This window comes from Dendrobates tinctorius, unplaced genomic scaffold, assembly GCF_039654945.1.
Source record: "Dendrobates tinctorius isolate UK_male_01 unplaced genomic scaffold, ASM3965494v1 ptg000060l, whole genome shotgun sequence".
In the NCBI taxonomy this organism is placed as follows: Eukaryota; Metazoa; Chordata; class Amphibia; order Anura; family Dendrobatidae; genus Dendrobates; species Dendrobates tinctorius.
In genome coordinates, this window is record NW_027361728.1 from 1607501 (window position 1) to 1632886 (window position 25386).

A 25386-nucleotide genomic window follows, 5' to 3' on the forward strand; every position below is an offset into this window, starting at 1 on the left:
TTTTTATCATTTCTACAGGATGCAGCTTAGCCCTTCATGTTGGCTTGGTATTTGGTGTGATGCATGTATATAGTGCTGAGCGGCCCGCCTATCTTGGCGTCATTGATAGGCTGCTCAGACACTATGCATCACACTTATCAGTGTGACTTATGTCTTATGCAAGCCTTATTAGTGTGCATTTCCCACTAGGCAGCCGGACCCTGATGGGTTAACTGGCTGTCTTTATCAGTGGAATGCACCTGTGCTGCCCCAGCCTTTATCACTGGGGCTTTGCTGTATCCTGCCAGTGCATTAGTCAGGGTTTGGTGAGTTGCCTAACAATTTGTTCGTTTTTTGTAAATTTTTGGAAAATTTATTTTTTTCTTTTGTTCGCCATTGAGGTCTAGTTTCCAAAATGGGGTCACTTGTGGGGGGTTTCTATTGTTTAGGCACATCAGGGGCTCTGCAAACGTAATGACAACCGCAGACCATTCCATCAAAGTCTGCATTTCAAAACGCCACTACTTCCATTCCGAGCCCTTACGTGTGCCCAAACAATAGTTCCCCCCCACATATGGGGCACCAGCGTACTCAGGACAAACTGGACAACAACTTTTGGGGTCCAATTTATCCTGCTACCCTTGTGGAAAAAAAAATTGCTAGCTAAAAATCATTTTTTTTGAGGAAAAAAAAATATTTTTTATTTTCACGGCTCTGCGTTGTAAACTTCTGTGAAGCACTTAGGGGTTCAAGGTGCTCACCACACATCTAGATAAGTTCCTTGGGGGGTCTAGTTTCCAAAATGGGGTCACTTGTGGGGGGGTTCCACAGTTTAGGTACATCAGGGGTTCTGCAAATGTAACATGATGCCCGCAGACCATTCCATCAAAGTCAGCATTTCATAATGTCACTACTTCCCTTCCGAGCCCCGACGTGTGCCCAAACAGTGGTTCCCCCCCACATGTGGGGTACCATCGTACTCAGGACAAACTGGACAACAAATTTTGGGGTCTAATTTATCCTGTTACCCTTGTGAAAATAAAAAATTGCGCACTAAAAAATAATTTTTTGAGGGAAAAATTTTTTTTTTTATTTTCACGGCTCTGCGTCAAACTTTTGTGAAGCACTTGAGGGTTCAAGGTGCTCACTACACATCTAGATAAGTTCCTTAGGGGGTCTAGTTTCCAAAATGGGGTCATTTGTGGGGGAGCTCCAATGTTTAGGCACACAGGGGCTCTCCAAACACGACATGGTGTCCGCTAACGATTGGAAGTAATTTGCATTTCAAAAAGTCAAATGGCGCTCCTTCCCTTCTGAGCCCTGACGTGTGCCCAAACAGTGGTTCCCCCCCACATATGGGGTACCAGCGTACTCGGGACAAACTGGACAACAAGATTTGTGGTCCAATTTCTCCTGTTAGCCTTGTGAAAATTAAAAATAGTGTGCTAAAAATCATTTTTGAGGAAAAAAAATATTTTTTATTTTCACTGCTCTGTGTTATAAACTTTTGTGAAGCACTTGGGGGTTCAAAGTGCTCCCTACACGTCTAGATAAGTTCCTTAGGGGGTCTAGTTTCCAAAATGGGGTCACTTGTGGGGGAGCTCCAATGTTTAGGTGCACAGGGGCTCTCCAAATGCGTCATGGTGTCCGATAACGATTGGAGCAAATTTTCCATTCAAAAAGTCAAATGGTGCTCCTTGCCTTCCGGGCCCTGCCGTGCACCCAAACAGTGGTTTATGACTACATATGAGGTATCTGTGCACTCAGGAGAAATTGCTCAACAAATTTTAGGATCCATTTTATCCTGTTGCCCATGTGAAAATGAAAAAACAGGCTAAAAGAAAATTTTTGTGAAAAAAAAGTATTTTTTTTTTTTTTTACAGATCAATTTGTGAAGTACCTGGGGGTTCAAAGTGATCACTATGCATCTAGATAAGTTCCTTGGGGGGTCTAGTTTCCAAAATGGGGTCACTTGTGGAGGAGCTCCAATGTTTATGCACACAGGGGCTCTCCAAACACGACATGGCAACCGCTAAATATTCCAGCATATTTTCCATTCAAAAAGTCAAATGGCGCTCCTTCCCTTCTGAGCCGTGCCGTGCGCCCAAACAGTGGTTTATGACCACATATGAGGTATCGTTGTACTCAGGAGAAATTGCCCAACAAATTTTAGGATCCATTTTATCCTGTTTCCCATGTGAAAATGAGAAAATTGATGCTAAAAGAAAATTTTTGTTGGAAAAATTAAAATGTCCATTTTTTCTTTCCACATTGCTTTAGTTCCTGTGAAACACCTGAAGGGTTAATAATCTTCTTGAATGTACTTTTGAGTAGCTTGAGGGGTGCAGTTTTTAGAATGGTGTAACTTTTGGGTATTTTCTGCCATATAGACCCCTCAAAGTGACTTCAAATGTGAGGTGGTCCCTACAAAAAATGGTTTTGTAAATTTTATTGTAAAAATGAGAAATCGCTGGTCAACTTTTAACCCTTATAACTTCCTAACAAAAAAATATTTTGTTTCCAAAATTGTGCTGATGTAAAGTAGACATATGGGAAATGTTATTTATTAACTATTTTGTGTCACATAACTCTCTGGTTTAACAGAATAAAAATTCAAAATTTGAAAATTGCAAAATTTTCTAAATTTTCACCAAATTTCTGATTTTTTTGACAAATAAACGCAAAAATTATCACCCTAAATTTACCACTAACATGAAGCCCAATATGTCTCGAAAAAACAATCTCAGAATCGCTAGGATCCGTTGAAGCGTTCCTGAGTTATTACCTCATAAAGGGACACTGGTCAGAATTGCAAAAAATGGCCTGGTCATTAAGGTCAAAATAGGCTTGGTCATGAAGGGGTTAAGGGTTAGGGTCAGGGTTAGGGTTAGGGTTAGGGTCAGGGTTAGGGTTAGGGTTAGGGTCAGGGTTAGGGTTAGTAAAGTCATGGTTTGGGTAGTGTGAGGGGCCACCTAAAAATGTTGGAAAAAAACGCAAACGCGGTAAAAACGCACTAAAAACGCATACAAACGCATAAAAACGCTGCGTTTTTTTCATGCATGCTCATAAAAATGCTTGAAAAAAACGCAGCAGTTGTATGCTTATGTATGCGTTTTTTCAATGCGTTTTTTTGCGGGAAAAACGCGCTGCAAAAAAAAGCAAGTGTGAAACTAGCCTGAGTGAGCTAGAAGAGGTCTCACAGCCAGTGGGTGGTAAGTGATGGATTCTTGGTTAACCTCTGAGCATTTATACCAACTAATGCAAGGAAATCATCAGACTTTTCACTCACAGAAGAGTAAGATAATGTAATGTTTGTACATTAAACTGGTATTATGTGGGAAAACATATAACATTTATCTAAGTATATAAACTACAATGCCCCATGGATGCAGTGCAATTAGTGAAATAGTTCATCTTTTTTACACCCAGTCCTACCAATATATATTATTATTATATATACAATATATATACTTACACTTCTCAACTGTGAAATTGGAAAACCAAGAAGGAAAAGTAGTGAACTAATGAAAATCATAACATTGATAGACAAGGTAATGATATGCAAATTCTGAAAAAATTGTAACACTATTTTCAAAACATTTCGATGTATTCTTTATTGAATATAAGCACCACCCTCAAATCTCTTCACTAATACAGCTTGGCAATGATATTATGGAGGCTATTAATGGTTGTCTGAGAAATATTTTGCGATGCTTAATGCACTTGGTCGTGGAAATCATCAAGAGCTGCTGCTAGCAGCTCCTTTAGCATTTGTCGATCAAAGTCTGGAGACCCTGAACACGAAAGCACATTAAGGCCTCTTTCACACTTCAGTTGTTTGACGTCAGTCAAAATCCGCCAGGTTTATAAAAAAGCGGATCCGCCTTTTTTTTGGTTGATCTGTTTTTTTTTCCCATAGACTTGCATTAGCGGCAGATTATGACTGATGGTCGTCCGTTGCATCTGTTTTTTGACGGATTTGTTTGTTTTTTAGCATCTGCCATCTGGAGTAGACAGACTAGGGAACATTTTTTTCAGGGGTGGACCCACTATTTTAAACTGCGCATGCCCGGAACATTTATTCTGTCATGCATTTTAACCCCAAATGCCTTTCTGGCAGTGGCGAATCTCTCTCTTCTCTCTCTCTCTTCCGATGCATTCTTTTTTTGCATAGCGGAAAAGGATCCGTTTTTTCACACTTTGGGGGTTTGCAACTGACGTCAAACAACTGAAGTGTGAAACAGGCCCAAGGGAGTTCAATAGTTGAAAAATGACTTTTTCTTTAAAAGTTAGGAGACACAGCATTCTGTGACCGTGCCTATGCCCCGTGACCCCGCTGGCAATTTTTGGTTTTGGAAGGGGGAATCATAATTAAGAAGTCTTCAATGCCTTCCCTAGGTGCAGGAGGACCTAACGTCACTACATATTATTTATACACTCAGCCCATACTCCAACATTGTTAAAGGGGTTTTCCACCCAGTGCATGTTGTTAGCAGTGCAGCTTGCTGAACACTAGCAGAGTGTAATGTTGGGATTCGGCTTTACCAGGTGGTGCAGATAGTTGTTACGTAACCATAACTTTGTGATTTGCCAAACACATTCTCATTACTTCTCCTCCAGTTCTCTTACTTTTCTATTGATGGAGGCAGACGAGAACTTGTTTGGCGCAGTGAGGGCTCGCTCACACTGGTGTATAATACGGCAGAGTGCTGTGTGATGTTTTATCAGATGGCACTCAGCCCAATGTTATACTATGGGGCAGAGCAGTTCTGCGTTATTTTCTTCAGTCCAAATAGGTCTGAAATTTGCAGCATGCGGCGAGTGACTTTGGAATTTGGATCACCCGTACAAGTCTATGGGTGCGTGTGACACATTGGACTTCACTCTGACGTCATTCAACTACAGTCTGATTTAAGCTGACGCAGACAATGGAGAAGGTGGTGACATTAAGTTCTCCATCTCCTCCACACACCTGTGATACCATACTCTCATGCGAGAGAAGCAGATCACAGTAAACTGATACTGATCAGACGCGGATCAGAGTGTGACCAAAGTCATTACCATAATCCATCTGATTCTCTGGCAATCAGCAATCATGTGAACAAGCCCTTAATGTTATCACCACAAAGAAAATGAAAGCAGTTGTCGCCCTACTAAAAACGGACAGTCCTCCAGCCAGACCTCCACCAGGAGCTTATTTGGCCTTAAAGATCTGATTTATATAGGGACTGATTGTCCAGCACTGATAGAAATCATATGTTCTTGGCCAAATAAGCTCCTGGTGCAAAACCGGTTGGAGGATTGGCCATTTTAGTAGGGAGAAAATGTAATTATCATCAGCAACAAAAGTTAGCGACGAGCCAGGTTTGTACCAGACGAGGGAAAGATGAGTATTTAAAGGGGTTGCCCACTACTTTAACACTGATGACCTATCCTTAGGACAAGGTGATCAATGTCTGACCGGCGTTGCTGCGACACTTGGCACCATTGGCAGATCAGCTGTTCTCAGTGCCAGCGGGAACTGCTCAGTTACAGAACTGCACAGCAAAGCTCAATCTACTGTAAAGTGGCCACAACCGGGTTCTGCACATCCGCCCCTTATTGATTTGAATAGGTCACGAATGTGCAGTACGCAGCCGTGGCCAGGATACAGTAGACACCTGTGCCGTAACTGAGCAGTTCCTGCCATCACCGAGAACAGCCAATTGGCAGGGATGCCAGGTATCACACCCACACAGATCAGACATTGATGAGAAAAGGATAGGTCATCAATGTTAAAATAGTGGACATTCTCTTTAAATTTACTAAAGTTGTCTCTGGGATGGCATAGAATCCTAACTCATCCAGTGACCCAGATTGCTGCAGATTGGGGCAGGAACAACAACATACTGCGGCTGACTGATGGTCTGGAGCTACATGGGGTCCCAGAGCAAAAGTCCTAATAGCCCTGCAAATACTGTGATAGCCCCAAATATAATGGCATCACATACAGTACGATGGCCCCACATATAATGGCATCACATACAGTACACTGGCCCCACCTGTATTCTCCCAAATAGTATACTGGCCCCACCTGTAATCTCCCATATAGTAAGCTGGCCCCACCTGTAATCCTCCATATAGTAAGCTGGCCCCACCTGTAGTCACCCATATAGCACGCTGGAGCCACCTGTCATCCCTCATAAAGTACACTGGCCCCACCTATGTCATCCACCATATAGTACGCTGGCCCCACCTGTGTTGTACCCCATGTAGTACACTGGCCCCACCTGTGTCATTCCCCATATAGTATGCTGGACCCTGATGTAGTTCCCCCATATAGTAGACTGGCCCCACATGTCATCCCCCATACAGTACACTGGCCCCACATGTCATGCCCCATACAGTACACTGGCCCCACATGTCATCCCCCATACAGTACACTGGCCCCACATGTCATGCCCCATACAGTACCCTGGCCCCACATGTCATCCCCCATACAGTACACTGGCCCCGCCCCACATGTCATCCCCATACAGTACACTGGCCCCACATGTCATGCCCCATATGTCATCCCCCATACAGTACACTGGCCCCACATGTCATCCCCCATACAGTACACTGGCCCCACATGTCATGCCCCATACAGTACACTGGCCCCACATGTTATCCCCCATACAGTACACTAGCCCCACATGTGGTCCCCTACATAATACTGATTGATTTATAAAAAAAAGACACTCATCTGATTCTTGTTCCCTGCTGCTTTGGCTCGGCCACGGCTGCAGCATCACCAGGGCCGCACCGTCGCTGACTCGCCCAAGCCACGCGCTCAAATTAAAAATGGCCGTGGCCGCAAGATTTCCTCCTGCTCCTGCTGCGGTCCAGGGGCAGGGCCTTGTCGACCGACGACGTGCAGCGTCACCACGTCGTGGCACGTTTTTAACCACCGCTGCCTGCCGCCTTGTCAGAAAATTTAAAGGGTCGGCGGCAGGATAAAAAAAAAAGGCCGACCGGCCGCCGCCAGCGGCCCATAACCTCTTGAAAATGACGGCCCAGCGGGAAAATGCCCGGTTGGGTAAGTGGCCAATCCGGGCCTGCCATGAGCACTATGTGGCCTGGCGTTGTCATGCTGAAAAATGACCCCTAGAATTCTTTGGACAAGCTGGCATACAACCGATTTCACGATTGATCCATTCTACTCTGCAGAAAAAACCTAAAGCATCAAACAGTGTCTACATAAACCATCAGAATTCATCTGCACAAGCCACCACTCACAAAGGCTATAATGGTGCAGAGCAAGAAGGCAATGGGGGCTGCAATGAGGTCTATTATCCTCTTCAGCAATTTTGTCTTAAATGCAGTGATAGCTGGAGATTGGTTCATGTGGGTCATGTTATGAAGTGGCCTTCATGAGGGAATGTCACATCGGTCCTACTCTCGGAATTATGGGGTGGAGTGGCTTCATGTACTATAACAAAAGTCCTTCATTATCCATTCCTCGTACACTAAAAGTTTGGCATTACATTGATTTGATCGTAGAATCATATGTACAGCTATTTCTCTAAAAGGTTTCCACTTTATCAACACTTGCATATCATTAATATGTCTATAAATACTGTGATTTACAGAACTTTTCCTTTTTGGTGTTACAATTTCAACATTGTTCTTTGAGCGGACTGCTTTGCGAGTCTCCGGTCCATCATCGAGGTCAGTGGTACCTGGTGGTAAGTCGGGAGGCCTGCGAATCTCCTTCCTTTCCGTGTCTCTGGCATTACATTTAATTTGTCAGGTATGGCAGATGACAGATGACATCACGACAATCAGAGCTAATATATATATTACACTGTATATTTATCGCAACATTTGTGCTCCGATTATACAAATTTGAGGTCACTGACACTAGATCTATAACATACATCACATTAACAAGTTTTTCTACACTGTATTCTATTAAATCGAGCCTGAAAATATGGTATGCATGAGGCTTGCATCCTTTTCATAATGACCACGTGAGGGGAGACAGCCTGAGGATAGTTTTTATGGTGTTGTATACGCAAATCAACCCTTACATTACAGTATCTTTGTAAAATGTTAATAATATATTCATCTTTTGTATATACTAAGTGGTAACTATGAAAATAATTTCAATTTGAAGGTAATAACACAAGATCTATGATCTGATTTTATTGCTGGTCTGCCTTAATCTAAGGAACCCTAATACATTTAAAGGGAACCTGCCAGCAGGCTTGTCCTCAGTAAACTACAGATACTGTCAGGATGGCGTTGTTATACAGATTAAAATTCCTGGGGTGAAGAAATTTGTCTTGTGGTTGTTGTTTAATCTTTATTTTCAGTTTTCAGTTAATGAGATTCTCATGCTCCAGGGCGGCCTGTGGGCAGGGCTTTATGTGGTGCTCTGCTTAAATATTTATCCTTATGGGCTTATGACAGGTCACTGATTCCTCAGTGACCTGCTTCCTATTTTACATATCGGAGCTGTAGCATGATACAATGGATACTATGCCTGTATGCATTTATTATTTAGTCATATAATAAAGTGGGAAGAAAAAAATACATTATTTTAATCAAAATGGCGTGGGCGGCCGCGCCTGCTCAGTAGTATCTATCGTGTTTTGCTAGAGGGAAAAAAAATTGTCTCCATCAAGATGGCAACGTTGGTGCCTGCGCAACAGCATCAATTAGTAATAAATGCTACTGTGCAGGCGCCGCCGCCAATTTGATGGAGTCAAATTTCTTTTTTCCTTTAGCATAATGGCGGCGCCTGTTTAGTAATATCTATCGCAATCTGATAGATACTACTGCGCAGTCTTTGCCGATGGCGCCATCTTGATGGAGACAAAAAAAATTTTCCTCTAGCAAAATGGCACCGGCGGTGGCGCCTGTGCAGTACCATCTGTCGTAATACAACAGATGCTACCGGGCACGTGCGGCCGCCGGCGCCATGTTGATGAAAATAATGTTTTGTTTTTTTTTCTCCCCACTATATTATATGACTAAATAATAAATGCATATAGGCATATTATCTAGTGTATCATGCTACCGCGCAGGCGCCGCCTGCGTGATGAATGTTCATTTTTTTTCATACAAAATTCTATCTAGTATGTAAAATAGGGGACAGGTTACTGAACAATCACTGTCACAAGCCCATACAGATTCATTTGTAAGCAGAGCACCACATAAAGACCCCCTCCCCCCACAGGCTGACCCAAAGCACGAGTGTGATGGTCAACGTGTGACTGGACAGACCACATCCAGCAGGGCGAATTTATATGACACACGCGACCCTGGATACAACGCCTCCAGTAGGGCGAATTTAAATAATAAAACGTGCAGCCGGATACACCGCCTCCAGCAGGTGAATTTCAGAATTACACGTGAAACTGGATACACAGCCTCCAGCAGGGCGAATATAAATAATAAGGGGAAACAACAGGGAAACAATTACAATGGAGGGCCCTGCGATAGGGAACGGGGACGTGGAGACCTCCTGCACCCCCCTGAGCCAGTCTCTACACTCCTAACAGTCCCTATACAGGCTCCGCACCTGTCGCCGAGCTGGAACCTAAGAACCCTAGCTCGCCCTGCACCTATCCCTTACTAGTGAAATGGACGGTGCAGAAACTAATCCCACCACTGCACTGAAACACACATAAGGGAAGTCACAAACAGGGATAACACCACTTAGCTTTGCTCTGTTGCTATTGCTCCAAGCAATAGAGTCCACCACCAGAATTCAGCTTCCACCAGAAGCTACTACACCAGAGCTCTGCCTGAGCTGCAAGGAACTCCTCTCAGTTGCTCCTTCCTCCACCAGACTTGGTTGGAAATGAGCAATATCACCAACAGTGATTGCAACCACCTGACGCTCTTTTATAGGTAAGAGCCAGCAATCACACCTGCTACATAATCACGTGCACTAAACTAAAGTTACCAGAGTGCAATGACCCTAACGGCCACCTGGGGCAAAACTAGAACTGAAACCACCACAGTGCAATGACCCTAATGGCCACAGGGGGGCAAAACTATCTTTAAGCACACAGCTTTAGGAAAAAAAAAAGGTTACTAGTGCATTTAATATCTGTCATAATCCAACCTGGATCATGACAACGAGAATCTCAGTAACTGAAAACTACAAATAAAGGTTAAACAACAACCACAAGATGGATTTCATCAACTCAGGTATCATTTTAATCAGTATGACGGCGCCAACCTGACACTGTCTAAAAACTAACTATTTCCATATTCCATTAACTTCAATTCCAGTCTAGAACTGATGTTCTGGTATTCTCTTTTGCATTGTCGTTTGCAAATGTAATTGATGATTGTTTGTTATATATAATTTACTACTCTTTAAAGGGGTTGTCTGGCCTTAGGCTACAAGTGTGCAGTCAGTCTACAGACTTGCAAATCCTCATGTTGCACACACTGTTCGCTGTGAGGATTCTCCAGTGCTGGCACCGACTGCAGGTTTTCAAGTGACTGAAAGTATGCATACTTCGGGCCACATTCTGACTAGACTTTGTCCAGTCACACTCAATACACATTTGATCGATTCTGCATCGGTCTAGTTGGCACGTGACTACATGTATGCAAATCACATACTTTCGTTCACACGCCCGCTACCAGCATCCGAGAAGCCCCACAGCACACAGGGTGCGTACTGTGAGGATTCACAAGTCTGCAGTAATATAGAGTGACTGCAGACTTGTAGGCTAATGCTGGACAACCCCTATAAATAAGTTTTCAGGGCATGAAGAAAGTTAATTTTTTGAAACCCATTTTTTCATACTACTAAAAATCTCAAACAATATAATCATCTCAGCATGTTTATTTTGGGGAAATTGGACAATTCATACATACTTAGTACACTGAGGTTCTGGCACATGGCATGTTGCTAAATCACGGCCATTAAAATGTATTACAGAATCTATACTGACATGTCTTATTGCTGATGCTCTTTTCTCCTTCCCCCATGACCGCACTATGGAGAGAGAGGATCCGCCCTTAAAAGACAGGAAACCTACAGATAAAAAGACTGGTACCTCTCCCTTGCATCAGTCGGTTTCCTGTCCTTGACAGGGAACCTTCAGTTTAGGCGTACCTGAAGAAGTGTGTGGTGAGAAGAAAGGAAAAAGAAGAGCAGAGGTTTCCTCTTTGGGGGCTCCTCTCAGGATAGGAAGCCCTCTCAGGAATGTCTTTCCCAGGTGGGATGAAGATTATTCCTCTTTATCCCAGCCAGGGAAAAGATTTTCAGGAGCTACTGGATATTGAGAATAATAGAGTTGGGCCTAAAATTAGAATTCCTCTCAGACCCAGGACCAAATTTTATTGTGACTCCTCTGTGGTCTACTCCAGAGGAACAACTGGCCCTAGAACACGAGGTACTAAGCTTAGTAAACAAAGCTGTCCACCAGGAGATTCCCCTACAAGAATAAAGAGAAGGATTCTCCTCTCCGCTGTTTCTGGTGAAGAAACCAGACAGATCCTTCAGGATAATAATCAAATTGAAAAATCTGAACAGTTCACTAAAGCCTCAAAAGTTCAAAATGGAGTCAATAAAAACAACTGTCAAGATCCCTTTCCAGATTGCGTTATGAAAGTTCTGAACATGAGGGGTGCTTATTATCACATTCTCATACATAAACACTATTGGAAGTTCCTCAGCATACCATAATGGCGGTAATCAGATGATTTCAGTGCAGAGCTCTCTCTTTTGGCTTGGCGGTGGCTCCTCAAGTGTTTACCAAGCTGGAAGGAGAAGCGATGGCACACCTGAGGGAGCAGGACATCTTGATTGTCCCCTACCTGGACGAATGTCACGACCGGACGACACCACTTATACCTACAACGGGATGGTGTGAGGAAGGTCTTAACTGTAGGCAATGTGGGACAGGGGCACCTCCTGAGCTTTAACCTGAGCCTGTCCCTAAACTCCCTTACCACCCTAAGTGGGTCCCCCCACCCATCCGCCGCCTTCACATGCATAGTCCCTGATTGTCACCTCACTAATCCCTGGCTAGTGCACTGGAAGACAAGGACGTTACCCTCACCACTGCAAATGATGAACAACACAAGGAGAGTGACAAAACACAAGACAGACAGAGGGGAACTTATACAGTACTTAACAACTGTCTCTACTGCAAAGCACCATACAGCAGATGATAGGCACCAAGACTATGAACTCCACGAAAACAGCAGATTCACTACTGCAACCAGAGAGCTCTTTACTCCAGGCTTGGTCAACATAGATTACTCTATCACCGAAAGTCAGCTGATGGGTCATGTGACTTTTTAAAGGATGGTGGAAGTGGTCACCACCCACATCATCTGACTAGCAACAAAGCAGCTGCCAGCAAGAAAACTGACATTTAACCCTTGCTGGCCTGAAAGGAAAAAACTACATTTAAATGATAGCGGAATCAGAGCTGCCACAAATCTAAAATTGAGTTGTGACTGTAGCCCCTTTCAACAATGGTCCTCTGGACCCTCAACACCGGACTTTACCGAAAATGACATCTCCACCCACTAGAATTCACCTCTGCAATCACCTGATCCTCAAGAAGCCTGATGGAGATGGCAATAACATAGGCTCTGGAGGCGCAACAAATCTCCAGAGTGCTGACTGATGGAATAAGTTGTGTACCTGCATTACTGGGGGTAACTCCAGCTGGAAAGTCCCCAGGCTGAGATTGGCTGACACCCAACACCGCCCAATCACCATAGAACTCCAGGTCCCAGATGCGTACTTCCACCTGATGTTTTTGGTGGACACCCACAGGTCCAGACCTTAACGTTTATTTCCATGCATGAGTTTGCTTAAAGATGGTGAACTCTTTGAGGAACAGAAACAGAAGTGTCTCCCTGTGTTACCAAACTCATACCCTCGCTATACACAGAGGGAATGACCACCATCCCCTGATACCTCCTCCTGAGAGGACTCTGAAACTCAGGGATTACTTGTGGTGAGGGGTGAGTCTTGCCTCTACTCCCTTGTAGACCTGTAGCTGTCCCCACTGGAGAAGAAGGGGTAGGTTTGAGAAGGATGGCAGAGATCGTATCTCCCAGACAGCAGTTCTTACAAGATTGGTCACAACTGACTACTTCCATGGACCGCCCATTTATGACCAGGTTGTGACTCTTCAGCCAGGGAAGGCCTAAGACGATAAAAAAAATGGCAAACCCTTCAAGACGTAGCATGACAGGGACTCTTCATGAAGAGTCACTATACGCAGGTTATTATTATCTACGACTTGGGTCACACTCCCCTGGCTGTGTGGAACAGAGTCAATTGCTCGAATGATAATGGGTCTCACCAGTGCCTTACCGATCAGACCATGGGTCTGAACAAAGCAGGAATCCACCAAATTGACTCCAGCTCCATTGTCTACAAGAACCGGTATAGTCTCAGAAAAAAAAAAATATATATACTGTGTGTGTGTGTGTGTGTGTGTGTGTGTGTGTATATATATATATATATATTTGTCCCTATAACAACTTGAGTATAAAGGGCAAAAATTGTACAGTTTACAATATTAGTATCCAAGCAAATCATCACTAATCGTTGTTGTCTATACATTCATTGAGCTCTTCAGGTGACAGGGTGGATAGTTTAAATATCCAATATGACTCCCTGTTAATAAGTTTCTGTAACCTATCTGATGTGGGTGTGTTGTGATCTGGGTGAGTTTTTGACAATTGGGATCTTTCCTGTGAGAGACAACTGGAAAACGCGGCTGCGGAACCGCAAAAAGAATTGACATGCTGTGGAGAAAAAGCCACTGCAAATCTGAGTGGATTTTTCCGCAGCATGAGCACAGCAATTCTTCATTTACCATAGACTAACATTGCATGTACAATACACTGCGGATTTAATGCAAATCCGAGCGTAAAAAATGCTGCGGATCCGCATCAAAATCCGCAACGTGTGCACATACCCTTACACATAGTTTGTCCAGGCATTTCCTCACTGATCATAGGAAAGATCCCAATGGGACTAATATTTTACTTTTCTTTTGTCATTTCGGATTTTAAAATATTTTTTTCAAGCTGGTGTTATACAGTATTCTAATTTACTGAGATAATGACTTTTGGATTTTCATTGGCTGTAAGTCATAATCATCAACATTAAAAGAAATAAACACTTGAAATAGATCACTCTGCTTGTAATGACTCTATATAATATATGAGTTTCACATTTTGCATTGAAGAACTGAAATAAATTAACTTTTTGATGATATTCTAATTTTGTGAGAAGCACCTGTATTATCTGCTGATCCGCACAAGGAGCGCTATTTGTTTTTAATTTTCTTATGCTGACATAATTAAGCAAAAAAGTTCTGTTACTTTGTATTTCACACTTTGTTATTAATAAATTAAAGGGAACCTGGCACCAGGAATAACGCTGTCAATCTGCAAATATGCGGTTGTGTGGTTAATCTGCAGGTCAATCGCGTTATGATGCTGCCCGCTGCCTGCACTTAGCTGAAGACAGCGGGAAGAAAATGAACTTTATTCCCGCCAGCATTCGGTATTCAGTCATAGGGGCGGGGGAACACCGGTTCAGTCACTGCTGAGTATACAGAGCGGCCGCTGTAACCGCGCCCCCATCCCTTGACTGACAGCCGGCCGCAATGTAGAGCGAGTGTCAGTCAGGGCCGGGGCGCAGTTAATCTAAGTGACAGATCGTTGGATTCAGCTTCTCTTTTCCTACATCAGACTGCTCTCAGACGACAAAGAAGCTGACAGATTTCCTTTAAGGGTATGTGGACACGATCCGGAAGTGGCAGCGCTTTGGACGCAGCGCATGTTCTCTGTGTCCAAAGCGATGCCGCCTGTTGAACACCTGTGAATCCGCATGTGTTCAGTGAACCTTACAGACTCACCACGTCCAATACATTCTATTGGTGAAGTTTCTCTTGCGGAGACTAGCATCTCTGCAGAGAAATTGACATGCTGCAGTCTGGAGAGGCGTGCCGCATGTCTGTCTCTGCGGGTGAGCTGCAGCCGTCTGTGCACAAATAGTGGGCATGGGATTTCTTGAAATCCCATCCACTATGTTGTAACATCTGGCCGATGCGGCTTGGACGCTGCACAAGTACACAACGTCCAACCCGCAGCGTTTACTGATCGCGTGTACATACCCTAAGTATAGATGTATGTAACTTGAGATACATTTATTAAATTGACATACTTAGGCTAGATTCACATTAGTGTTAGGAGGCGCAGCGCTTGTTTGGCGTGAAGCTCAGCCCCCTGCCGCGCCTCCTCCGGTCAGCTCTGCCTAAGGGAGCATGCTGCTGCATGCGACCTGCGTACCCTATCTTTAGAATTGGGTATGCAGGCCGTGCGCAGGTATGCTTTTGCCGCTGCATGCATCCTTTTGACGGTGCGCCGGTTGCACCAAAATGCAACACCATGCTTTTGGCGCAGGTCAGCGCACCATCAAAAGGACGCAAGCACCGGCAAAAGCATACCTGCACACGGCCTGCATACCCAATGCTAAAGATAGAGTACACAGGTCGCATGCAGCGGCATGTGCCCATAGGCGGAGCTGACCGAAGGAGGCGTTGCAGGGGGAGGAGCTTCATATCGAGCGCGCGCTGCGCCTCCAAACGCTGGTGTGAAACTAGCCTTAGAAAATAAATAGTGCTTGGGTTTTCTCTGAAGAGTGTAGCTTGTTTTACATATTTTTAAATTAATAAAACCTTCCCTGGTGTGGCCATCTTACAGACATGCAGATTCTTCCTGTAATTACTAAAATATATACACAGCACAGCAAGGTGTATACACGTCACTGCAGTGAATGAAGGTTAATTAACATGGAAATGTCATGCACTGTTACAGTCCCCAAGAAGTGGTGGAGTACAGACATGTATACAGTGCCTTTTCTCTGTATATAGTGTTGTTTTTGTACCGTTTCTCAGATTCCACCAGTTTAATAGAGCTCACATCAACTGGTCCACCTTGTAATAATAATGACATATTTCTTCTCATCGATGTAGCCTGTATATTCGACAAATCTAAAGTGAGCCACAGGAAACTGGATATATCAACTAATTCTGACAGATTTAGTGTCAAATTGGAATAGTCAAAGTTTTTTTTTTGTTATTATTTAAAAAAGATGAAAAAAATTCAATAAAAATATTTAGGAAAAAAAAAACTATTAAAGCATATGCAGTGATTACTCCTTACCCCAAACCACCAAATTTAGTGTGCAAGTAGCTTAATATGTACACCATTTATAGAGGTAGGTAATTAGACATTCTGTAAGATAGACATGTGCAAAGCTCACAACATGGCAAAAGTGGCAGAATTTCATGCCTGGCATAGAACAGTCATACAGCCATCTAACTGTGTTTAATAAATCAGCAGTTTCCTTGAAACAAGCTCCATACATCAGGGAATAACAGGAGACAGTCGGATCTGAGTCATGCAGGCTCACTAATCTAATCTCAGATGTTTGAAATACCAAGAATATACCCTGCACTAAAACCCAGCCGCAAGTAATGAGTAATGTGATTATAGATGAAGAACCATTACCTATAATTTTACAATTTAACTAATGGCAATATTTAATGACACAGACTGCACGCACATACAAATATATACATATATAAATATATATACAGTGGCATGTAAAAGTTTGGTCAAAATTACTGTTATTGTGAATAGTTAAGCAAGTTGAAGATTAAATGATCTCTAAAAGGGCTACAGTTAAAGTGCACTTGTCAGCAGTTTTGGCCGATATAGGATACGGCCATTGCCTTTCAGGGCTTATCTACAGCATTCTATAATGCCTCCTGGCTGACCTGCAAGATAAGAAAAATAAATTTTATTATACTCACCCGGTGGGGGGCGTCCGATGCGGTCCGATGGGTGTTGCAAGCCTGTGTCTGGCGCCTCTCATCTTCTTGCGATGCCGCCCTCCTGTTGCTTCATCGCTCCCCGGCCTGGCGCTCCTGCGCAGGCGTACTTCTCTGCCCTGTTGAGTGCAGAGTAACGTACTGCAGCACGCAGGCTCTGGGCGTCTCTGACCTTTCCCTGCCTCTATGAAACTTTCTAATTTTTTTTTTAACTTTTCTCTACTTATCCTCATTGTGCCATTCTTATTCCTGCAGTATGCCCAATTCCTACTATTTAAACTTCTCTATTGCCGCACCTACTATCGATGTATAATGTACCATAGTATTTATGGACTCATGATATCTCAAGATAAGTCAAGCAAGATGAATTGTCCTTAAAAAAAAACCAAAAAGAAAAACCTTACTTTGCTCTTTTAGGTGCTATGACCAAGACATTATTTCTTTAATGCTGGTCATTTTGCCATTAGAGATGAATATATTGATTGTGAATTAAATTAATTTGTTACGAATTTCCACAAAAAGTTAGATTCTCAGGCGTGCCATACGCAGCCTCTTGCGCAGTACCACCAGCGGAACACCGTCGCGAACACACCGCCACCGGGATCAGCCGAATGATTCACTGACCACCGCCATCTTTATACAGGAGGAGCGCATGCGCAGTTTTAATGTGACCGCCGTATGTGTCTGCACAAAGATGGCGGCAATCTAATTTACTGCGCCTGCGCAAATTCCGCGCAGGCGCAGTGAATCATTCGGCTGATCCCGGTGGCAGATGCGTGACATGTCTACAGGCAGAGGAAGCTGGTCACATTAAAGGGGTTTTCCCACGAACGAAAGTTTATTTTAAAAATTGTCTGTTTCTGACCGTGTACGGAGTATACCACATCTCTTGGGCAGGGGAAGAAGCAAAAGACAATACTGACATTACAGCAGGGGATCACATTTGGAGGTAAAATATTTCACTGACTGTTTTTAAACAATATTTTACCTCACAAAATGTATCCTCTGCGATCTCCTGCTGTAATGTCAGTATTGTCTTTAGCTTCCTCCCCTGCCCAGGAGCTGTAGTATGTTCTGTACACGGTCCGACACAGACAATTTTTAAAATGAAGTTTCGTTCATGGGAAAACCCCTTTAAAAAGCAAATATCAATGCCAACATGGGGTAGACAGGTCAAATAAGAGAGCACAGATGAGAGAAGTCAGCACATGTGGAAAAAGAGAGTGGATAGGTGGGTGAGCACATGGGGGAAGAGATTCTCAATGCTGAAAAGCCTGCCCCCATCATGACATCACCGCCCTCCCGATACGATAGCATCGGGCCTTCATCTAGTAAATATATAACAGGTAAGTACCAGATCACTACAACAGTAGTATAACGCCATTGGTGAGCATCACCAAAAGGCAGTAGAAAAATTAGAAGGCAAAGAGAACATGATGGCAATAAACAGTTAACTCAGATCTGTGGTGCCACGGCTCGCACGCGCGTCTTGGTTTGAGTGCCTTCTTCCGGGGGAGTCTTAGAGACTGATAAGACTTACCGTACATAATGTCTCTTGGACCACTTGAGATCCTCAGACTGATCTCGATGGGTCGGCATAGGAGATATGTGAACCCTTCCTCTCAAGAAGCTGTTTCTCACTGTTATAACAATCTAATCCATATAAACTATGTGTTACAATGTCAGATGTTATATCAAGGAATCAGTCACAGCAAAAATATTTTCCCCTAATCCCTTCTAATTAAGTCTGTAATGTAATGTAAGTGCATTAAAATACTTAGGCTAGTTTCACACTAGCGTTTATTCGACGCAGTGCACGGCGCCACTAAGCACCCCCTGCTGGTTCCCTGCCCACCCCATCCGGTCATCGCCGCCACTATCGCACATGGACGCTTGCGATCTGCGCACCCTATCTTTAGCATAGGGTGCGCAGATCGTGCGCTGGCCATGCGCTAGTAGGATTTTGGCGTGCGCTGCGCACTTTTGAAGGTGTGCCGTGCGCGCCGAAATGCAACATGCTGCGTTCGGCGCGCACGGACCCACCTTCAAAAGTGCGCAGCACACACCAAAATCCTACTAGCGCACGGCCAGCGCACCCTATGCTAAAGATAGGGTGCGCAGATCGCAAGCGTCCATGTACGATAGTAGGCGGCGATGACCGGATGGGGCGGGCAGGGAGCGGGCAGGGGGTGGGGCTTAGCGGCGCCGTGTGCTGCGTCGAATAAACGCTAGTGTGAAACTAGCCTTAGTGATGACCATCTTCCCTGGTTTACAGCTCCAGTCCTCTCCTGAATCAAATCAGACTAGCTGGATAACACAAGAGTTTATTTGTAGACTGGAAGATGCTTTCGCAGTGTAAATCTATAGAGCCTTGTTCCGAGGCCTATAGCCTTACATTGGTGGAAGCAGCACCGCACCGCACACCAGTCCAAGTGTGACCTAGCAAAGGCAAGCGGTCATGTGATGCAAAAAAGGAAAACTGAGGAAGATGGATGGTAATCGGAAAGTATCACAATGCAACTACACTAAATTACAGACACATTTAAAAAGGATCAGGGAATAAAATGTCTCCTCGAAGTGCATCATATATATAATATACTGCATATGAAAACAAATATCAATCTCAACAATTATTCCTATTTATAGATTTTGCTGAATAGAATATTGCTATTAGTCTATGTAAATAGTGCCAATGTCGGGTGGTAGAGGGTCATAAGTTATTTTTTCGAGAATGGCTGCTACTCTTGGTCACAGAGACTAGAGATGAGCGACTTTGCCTTTTTTAGGGTTGAGTCGTGTTTCATGAAACCCGACTTTCTCAAAAGTCGAGTCGAACTAAATCCGCCGACTATCGTGAAAAGTCGAAAGTCCGACTGAAACACGAAACCCAATGCAAGTCAATGGGGAAGCAAAGTCAGCAGGGAGTGGAGGACAGTAAACACACCTACACGCCGAACTGCTTTTTTAAAGTGTGCGAAAACTCTCTCTCTTCCCGGACGCTGCACATGTCATCTCGTTGCCCACAGTGTACGTCCTTGCTCAGTGGCTGAAAAAAGTCAGGTGCAAGCATTCTGGGAAATCCAACTTTGGCGCTCGATTTGCCGACCGCATGGCCGACTTCACGCTGTGGTCGGGTTTCGGTCGGCGAAACCCGACTTTGCCATAAGTCGGCGACTTATGAATCTGGCTGACCTGTTTCGCTCAACTCTAGTTGGGACTGGTATCGCAACTTATCCCCATTTCCTAAAGTACCACAAAGCTGGACAAGAGTGGCACTAATTAGGGGAAAGGAAAAAACTAAGCAGCACCTTTTTTCTAATCCTGTTTAATGGAAATTTCAATTTATTGGCCGCAATATTCAAGTCTGTTCTCATGGCAAAAATGTCCACAAAGCTGAGGAGAAAAATCTATAGCAATTGCAGACAAACATACTGCCTGGTAAGCAATGTGGTCCATCATCCCATTCACTTAAAGAGGGAGGAAAATGTGACAGGGTAAGACTGCCCTATACTCTACACATCTAAGTAAGAGCTACAAATCATCCTCATGGTAAGATCAACGACTGGTGAGGTCGGCAATAGTGCTCAGAGCACGAGAAGTGAGAAACCGGAAAACATAGGAGTTTAGACAACAAGACACAATTCTGTACAAGAATGGAATATAGTTACCTTCATCTTAAAGGGAATCTGTCACCCCATTTTTGCTCTATGAGAAGATGGGAGGCGCCGGACCGGGACACCCACCGCCCCTGCCCCCGCCCCCCGGTGAGTATAATCTAACTTGTTTTTCTTATCTTTCAGGTTACATCGGGGGCTTATCTACAGCATTACAGAATGCTGTAGATAAGCCCCTGATGGCGGTGGCCGCAGCTTATAGGCCAAAAATGGGGTGACAGATTCCCTTTAAATGTGCCGTAGATATATAACTATAAAGGTTGAAAGAGGACATAAGTCTATTGAATTCAACCTGTCTGTGCTTCTTTGTCAAGAAAACAGCAAATGAATGATATGCTTCTCTTGGACATTTCCAGACACTTTCTTATCCCGTATCAACTATCTTGCAAGTACCTAACAATCAGCATAGAACAGACAGCGCCTTGGAGAATGCTCTAATTAGCTGAGCGGAGTGTTCAGAAGAAAAGGATATAACATCTGTAGAAGTAAATGTTCATGGAAAAATGAATTTAAGACAAAAAGGTAACCTTCCCTAAGTAAAAATAGCAATTTTAGTAATATCCATGAAAACAAAAACTGATTATTACTGTCAGTATTAGAGATAAATAATTTGGCGAGTTTGATTATAAAGGTGGAAAGGAAGCACCAAATGCAAGTAAAAACTGTGGGTTATTCCCATCTTATAATGAGAAGGCATAGTGCTCCGATACATCATCACTAGTGATGAGTGAGTATGCTTGTTGGTCGGGTTTTCCCAAGCATGCTCGGGTGGTCTCCGAGTATTTTGGAGTGCTCGGAGATTTAGTTTCTGTTGCTGCAGCTGCATGATTTGCGGCTACTTGACAGCCTGAATATATGTGTGGAATTCCTAACAATCAGGCAATCCCCACATGTATTCAGGCTGTCAAGTAGCCGCAAATCATGCAGCTGCGGATACAGAAACTGAATCTCCGAGCACGCCAAAATATTCGGAGGACACCCAAGCATGCTCGGGAAAACTTGAGCAATGAGAACACTCGCTCATCAGTAGTCATCACTTCATGATTAATGGGAGTCTGACATCTGCCATTGTGATGAAAAGCCCCTCCACTGCATATGTCCTCATTAATTAGTAAAGCAACTCTGCTGCAGTTCCCCTGCACAATGTGCAACAGTGCTGTAGTCCCTTTATTCTCAGGATCAGTAGGGCCCCATTAGTCAGACCTTTACTAACTATAAAGAGATGTAATATCCAAGCAGTATCCCACCACTTTATAAGATGGGAATACCCATTTGTAGGACAGGTCTAGTGTTTGGACAGGTTGCATAAGTCACCACATTTCAGCACAATGTGCTTGTTTTGTCAAGTCATGATCGAGCCTGGTATGTCAAGATATTGCTCACTTGGTCTTCACGTGAGAGCTGATTTAGTGCATGGCACACTGACATAGAAGGAGCAGTGTAGTCATTGGAGATTTTGTCTCAATACAGTACCTAACAAAAGGGATAAAGATGAGAAGCTAACTTTCTGTACGTAACAAGTTTAAGAATTTATTCCAAGGATCACCTATTTTCTTTTGCTAGCACTCCGTCTCTTTGGAGACTACCGCAGGGATTCCTGCAGTCACACATGAAAGGTTTAGGAATTGACTGAATTTGTCAGCACCAGTTCACTTTTCACGACTCTCATATAGGTTCAGTTTTCCTGAATGCCCGCCAGCAGCACTCCTTGTTGAACACCAGCAAGTTTTAAAAAAGTCATAAAAAAATATATAAATATATGAGTTCCCATATTCTATTAGTGCTAAATGCAAACTATCCAACACAGCACATGTATAATTGATGAATAAATCCAGGAAATGAAGTCCTGTCAAGATACAGTATCTTAGATGGAATATTTTACCACATCATCATAAAATGCCCTGCACTGAATTCTCAGCTTATCCCCCACCCGCCTTCACCTCAAGAAAATTATAGGTTATATATATACACACACACTATATACATATATCATACTGACCCTATACAACTTTTACTACTGTTTTTGTGCATATAACCTTTGCATGTTCTTTTACTTTGTCAATAATAATAATAATTATGAAAAATATGCATCTAGGCAGATATGTTTTGTGACACTGTAATAAAAGAAAAGAGACCATAAACTTTCAATATTATGACTGTAAATGTTTATGGATATTATCAGAACTTATTATCACTCTTTGAATAGATTTCTTGCCCAAATCAGCTTATCCAGAACCTTAAGACCTTAAGTGGCTTTTCCCATAAAGCATTTGTATCCATCCTGGATTGTCAATCGATGAGAGATCCCATAAAACGTGGGACCGTTTAGTGATACATCTGGAAGTATCATTATTAGCCTCTGAGTTTGTACTCTAGTTTGTTATAGTTTTGCTGTCTTTTATTTACCAAATAATTCAATAATTAAACCACTGATGAGCTTTGATGTAAAAGATCAATTTTGTTCGCCGATCACTTAGTAGACTGATGTATCTGGAAATAATCTAAGGACTGTGACGTTATTACTGTCATTCTGTATAAATCATTAGCTTTTTTTTTTAAACAACATTCATGGAATACATTGCGACTTAATGCGTACCCAAACCTTCTTTCCTCGAACTTTTATGATAAATCTTCAAGGTGTAGCAAATCATACAAATTCTGTATTGAATTTCTCTATAGTCAATGAACTACAGGGTCTCTCTGCTCTGAAATTGGCGCTGCACTCCGATGGCTGCCCGTAAACTAACGCATAAGAGTTGGGTCGGAGTCACAAAAGTTTGTAAGGCCTTTATGTTATTGACAATTCCTAAATGGCAGCATCATTGATGGTGGATAGCATTATACGTACATGTGGAATTCCCTATGCGGTAGTGAACATTGAACTGTAGCAAAATCTATTTCATGGACCGGAATCCAGAATATCCAAGGAGCCTCCATTATTGTATGTGAAGTGTCGGTGTGACGAGTCTACACGCTGCTCCTTCGGATATGATGACTTAACTACATCAGTATCAGTGTGTGACCTTCAGGACTGATCATGTACAATATCTCATCAGAGAACTTACTACTGTGAGTTTTGGGGGGTTTTTTCTTGGGGGGGGGGTTACTTAATTTTTTTTTCTACCAAACTAAATTTGAGATACAAGAACAAACAAAGCAGAAATCAGAAATATTTTATGACATGTGTCCCCAGATTGTTCCCAGTAAGCCGCCATATATATGGGCCTATACTTCTGGATAGTAATTCTGAGCTATGCCTACATACAAGGAGTGGGTGAAGCCTTTACCTGATCCAAAATGTAAGAAAAACACCTGCTCCAGAAAAAATACAGGCCCGTGGGATAATGGCCTTCACTCCACATACATGGATGATTACAGACCGTACAACCCTGATCCTGTACATATACTGTATTTCTATCGTCTGAGTGCACAGTTCTCTACACAGGAGGCTTCTCTGACATCATGTGCCAGGGAGAATCAGTATGCTGGGTGCAATCTGCCTAGGCTGGCACTGGAGGGACTAGAGGGTGTGGGTCTCCCCAGGATCAGGGCCACCCTATTCATCCAGCAGCAGGCAGAGAACTTTTCTCTATCGGGCACTGAATGGAGGAGGCTGAGCCCCCTGCCCAGACATCCTGCATATATTAATGGTGCACAGCCAGCAGCAGCCCCCTGCTCGCCTAGCACACATCGCAATGACACAGGCAGATCCATGGCTGATGCTCCCCTGGATCCAGCTCCCATCAGAAGCACAGGACAGAGCCAGCACTGCTGCATTGGGCTGTGTGTGATCGACCCAGCAGCAGCAGCCTCAGCTTCCCACAGCACTGCAGTCTCCAGCTCTATTCCCACCCGAGACCCCACATGGCCAGGAAGGATCAGGGTCTCCTACCTTTGGTTTCCATCGCTGCCCTTTGTCAAGTGCCTGGAAGTTGTGGGAACTTGGAAGCCGTGCTATTCCTCCGCAGAATGCTCCTTGCAGCCTTTCTGGGATTGATGCTGCGTGTGGATGGATCCCTGCAGCCCCTGATCTGCAATCAAGCACCAGATGACATTGGTGAGGGGAGGACAATGCCTGGAGGGGGGCTGTGGTAGGAACAGGGCGCCAGTTACCTGGGTCGTGGTGCTGCAGAGCGGCGCTGTCCACTGACTGTGGTGCTGCAGGTGTAGTGCCAGCTCTGCCCACTCCAGCCTCACTATGTACAAGAAGAGAAGCACTGCGCATGCCCGAGAGTCTCCCCTATTGCTAGCATTACACAAGCCTTCCTGGGAAATAGTGCTGTAGTGTTTAGTCACCCAGAGCACAAGGTAAAAATGGCCTGGATTCCTGACAGCAAGAGGGGATTGTAGCAGGCAGATGTAGTCTGTGGGTGTACATGCAGGCAGCCCAGCACTGATGTCCTCCCTACCTGGGCAGTAGGCTGGGTATGTCCCTCTGACTAAAACTGGCAGAAGCGTTAAAGAGTATTTGATCAGTATTTTACCTCAGTATTTAGTCAGCAGTTTACCTCAGTGTTTTATTCATTTACCTCAGTATTTGGTCAGCATTTTACCTCAGTATTTGGTCACTATTTTACGTCAGTGTTTGGTCAGTATTTTACCTCAGTATTTAGTCAGCAGTTTACCTCAGTGTTTTATTGTTTTACCTCAGTGTGTGATCAGTATTTTACCTCAGTATTTGGTCACTATTTTATGTCAGTGTTTGGTCAGCATTTTACCTCAGTATTTGGTCATTATTTTATGTCAGTGTTTGGTCAGCATTTTACCTCAGTATTTGGTCATTATTTTACGTCAGTGTTTGGTCAGTATTTTACCTCAGTATTTACTCAGCAGTTTACCTCAGTGTGTGATCAGTATTTTACCTCAGT

At 43.6% G+C, this 25386-nt stretch overlaps 1 protein-coding gene across 1 annotated transcript in view; it reads right to left on the minus strand.

Annotated features, from left to right (window-relative positions):
• Positions 1-24746, minus strand: part of FGF12 (fibroblast growth factor 12) — a 725478-nt gene extending 700732 nt beyond the window's left edge. Inside the window, exons 1-2 of the mRNA XM_073578632.1 lie at positions 24632-24746; positions 24411-24549 (exon numbers count right to left, since the gene is read on the minus strand). Coding sequence (XP_073434733.1) covers positions 24411-24423 — 13 coding nt within the window. The 5' untranslated portion in view covers positions 24424-24549; positions 24632-24746. The remainder of the gene's footprint in view (positions 1-24410; positions 24550-24631) is intronic.
• Positions 24747-25386: the final 640 nt, after the last annotated feature.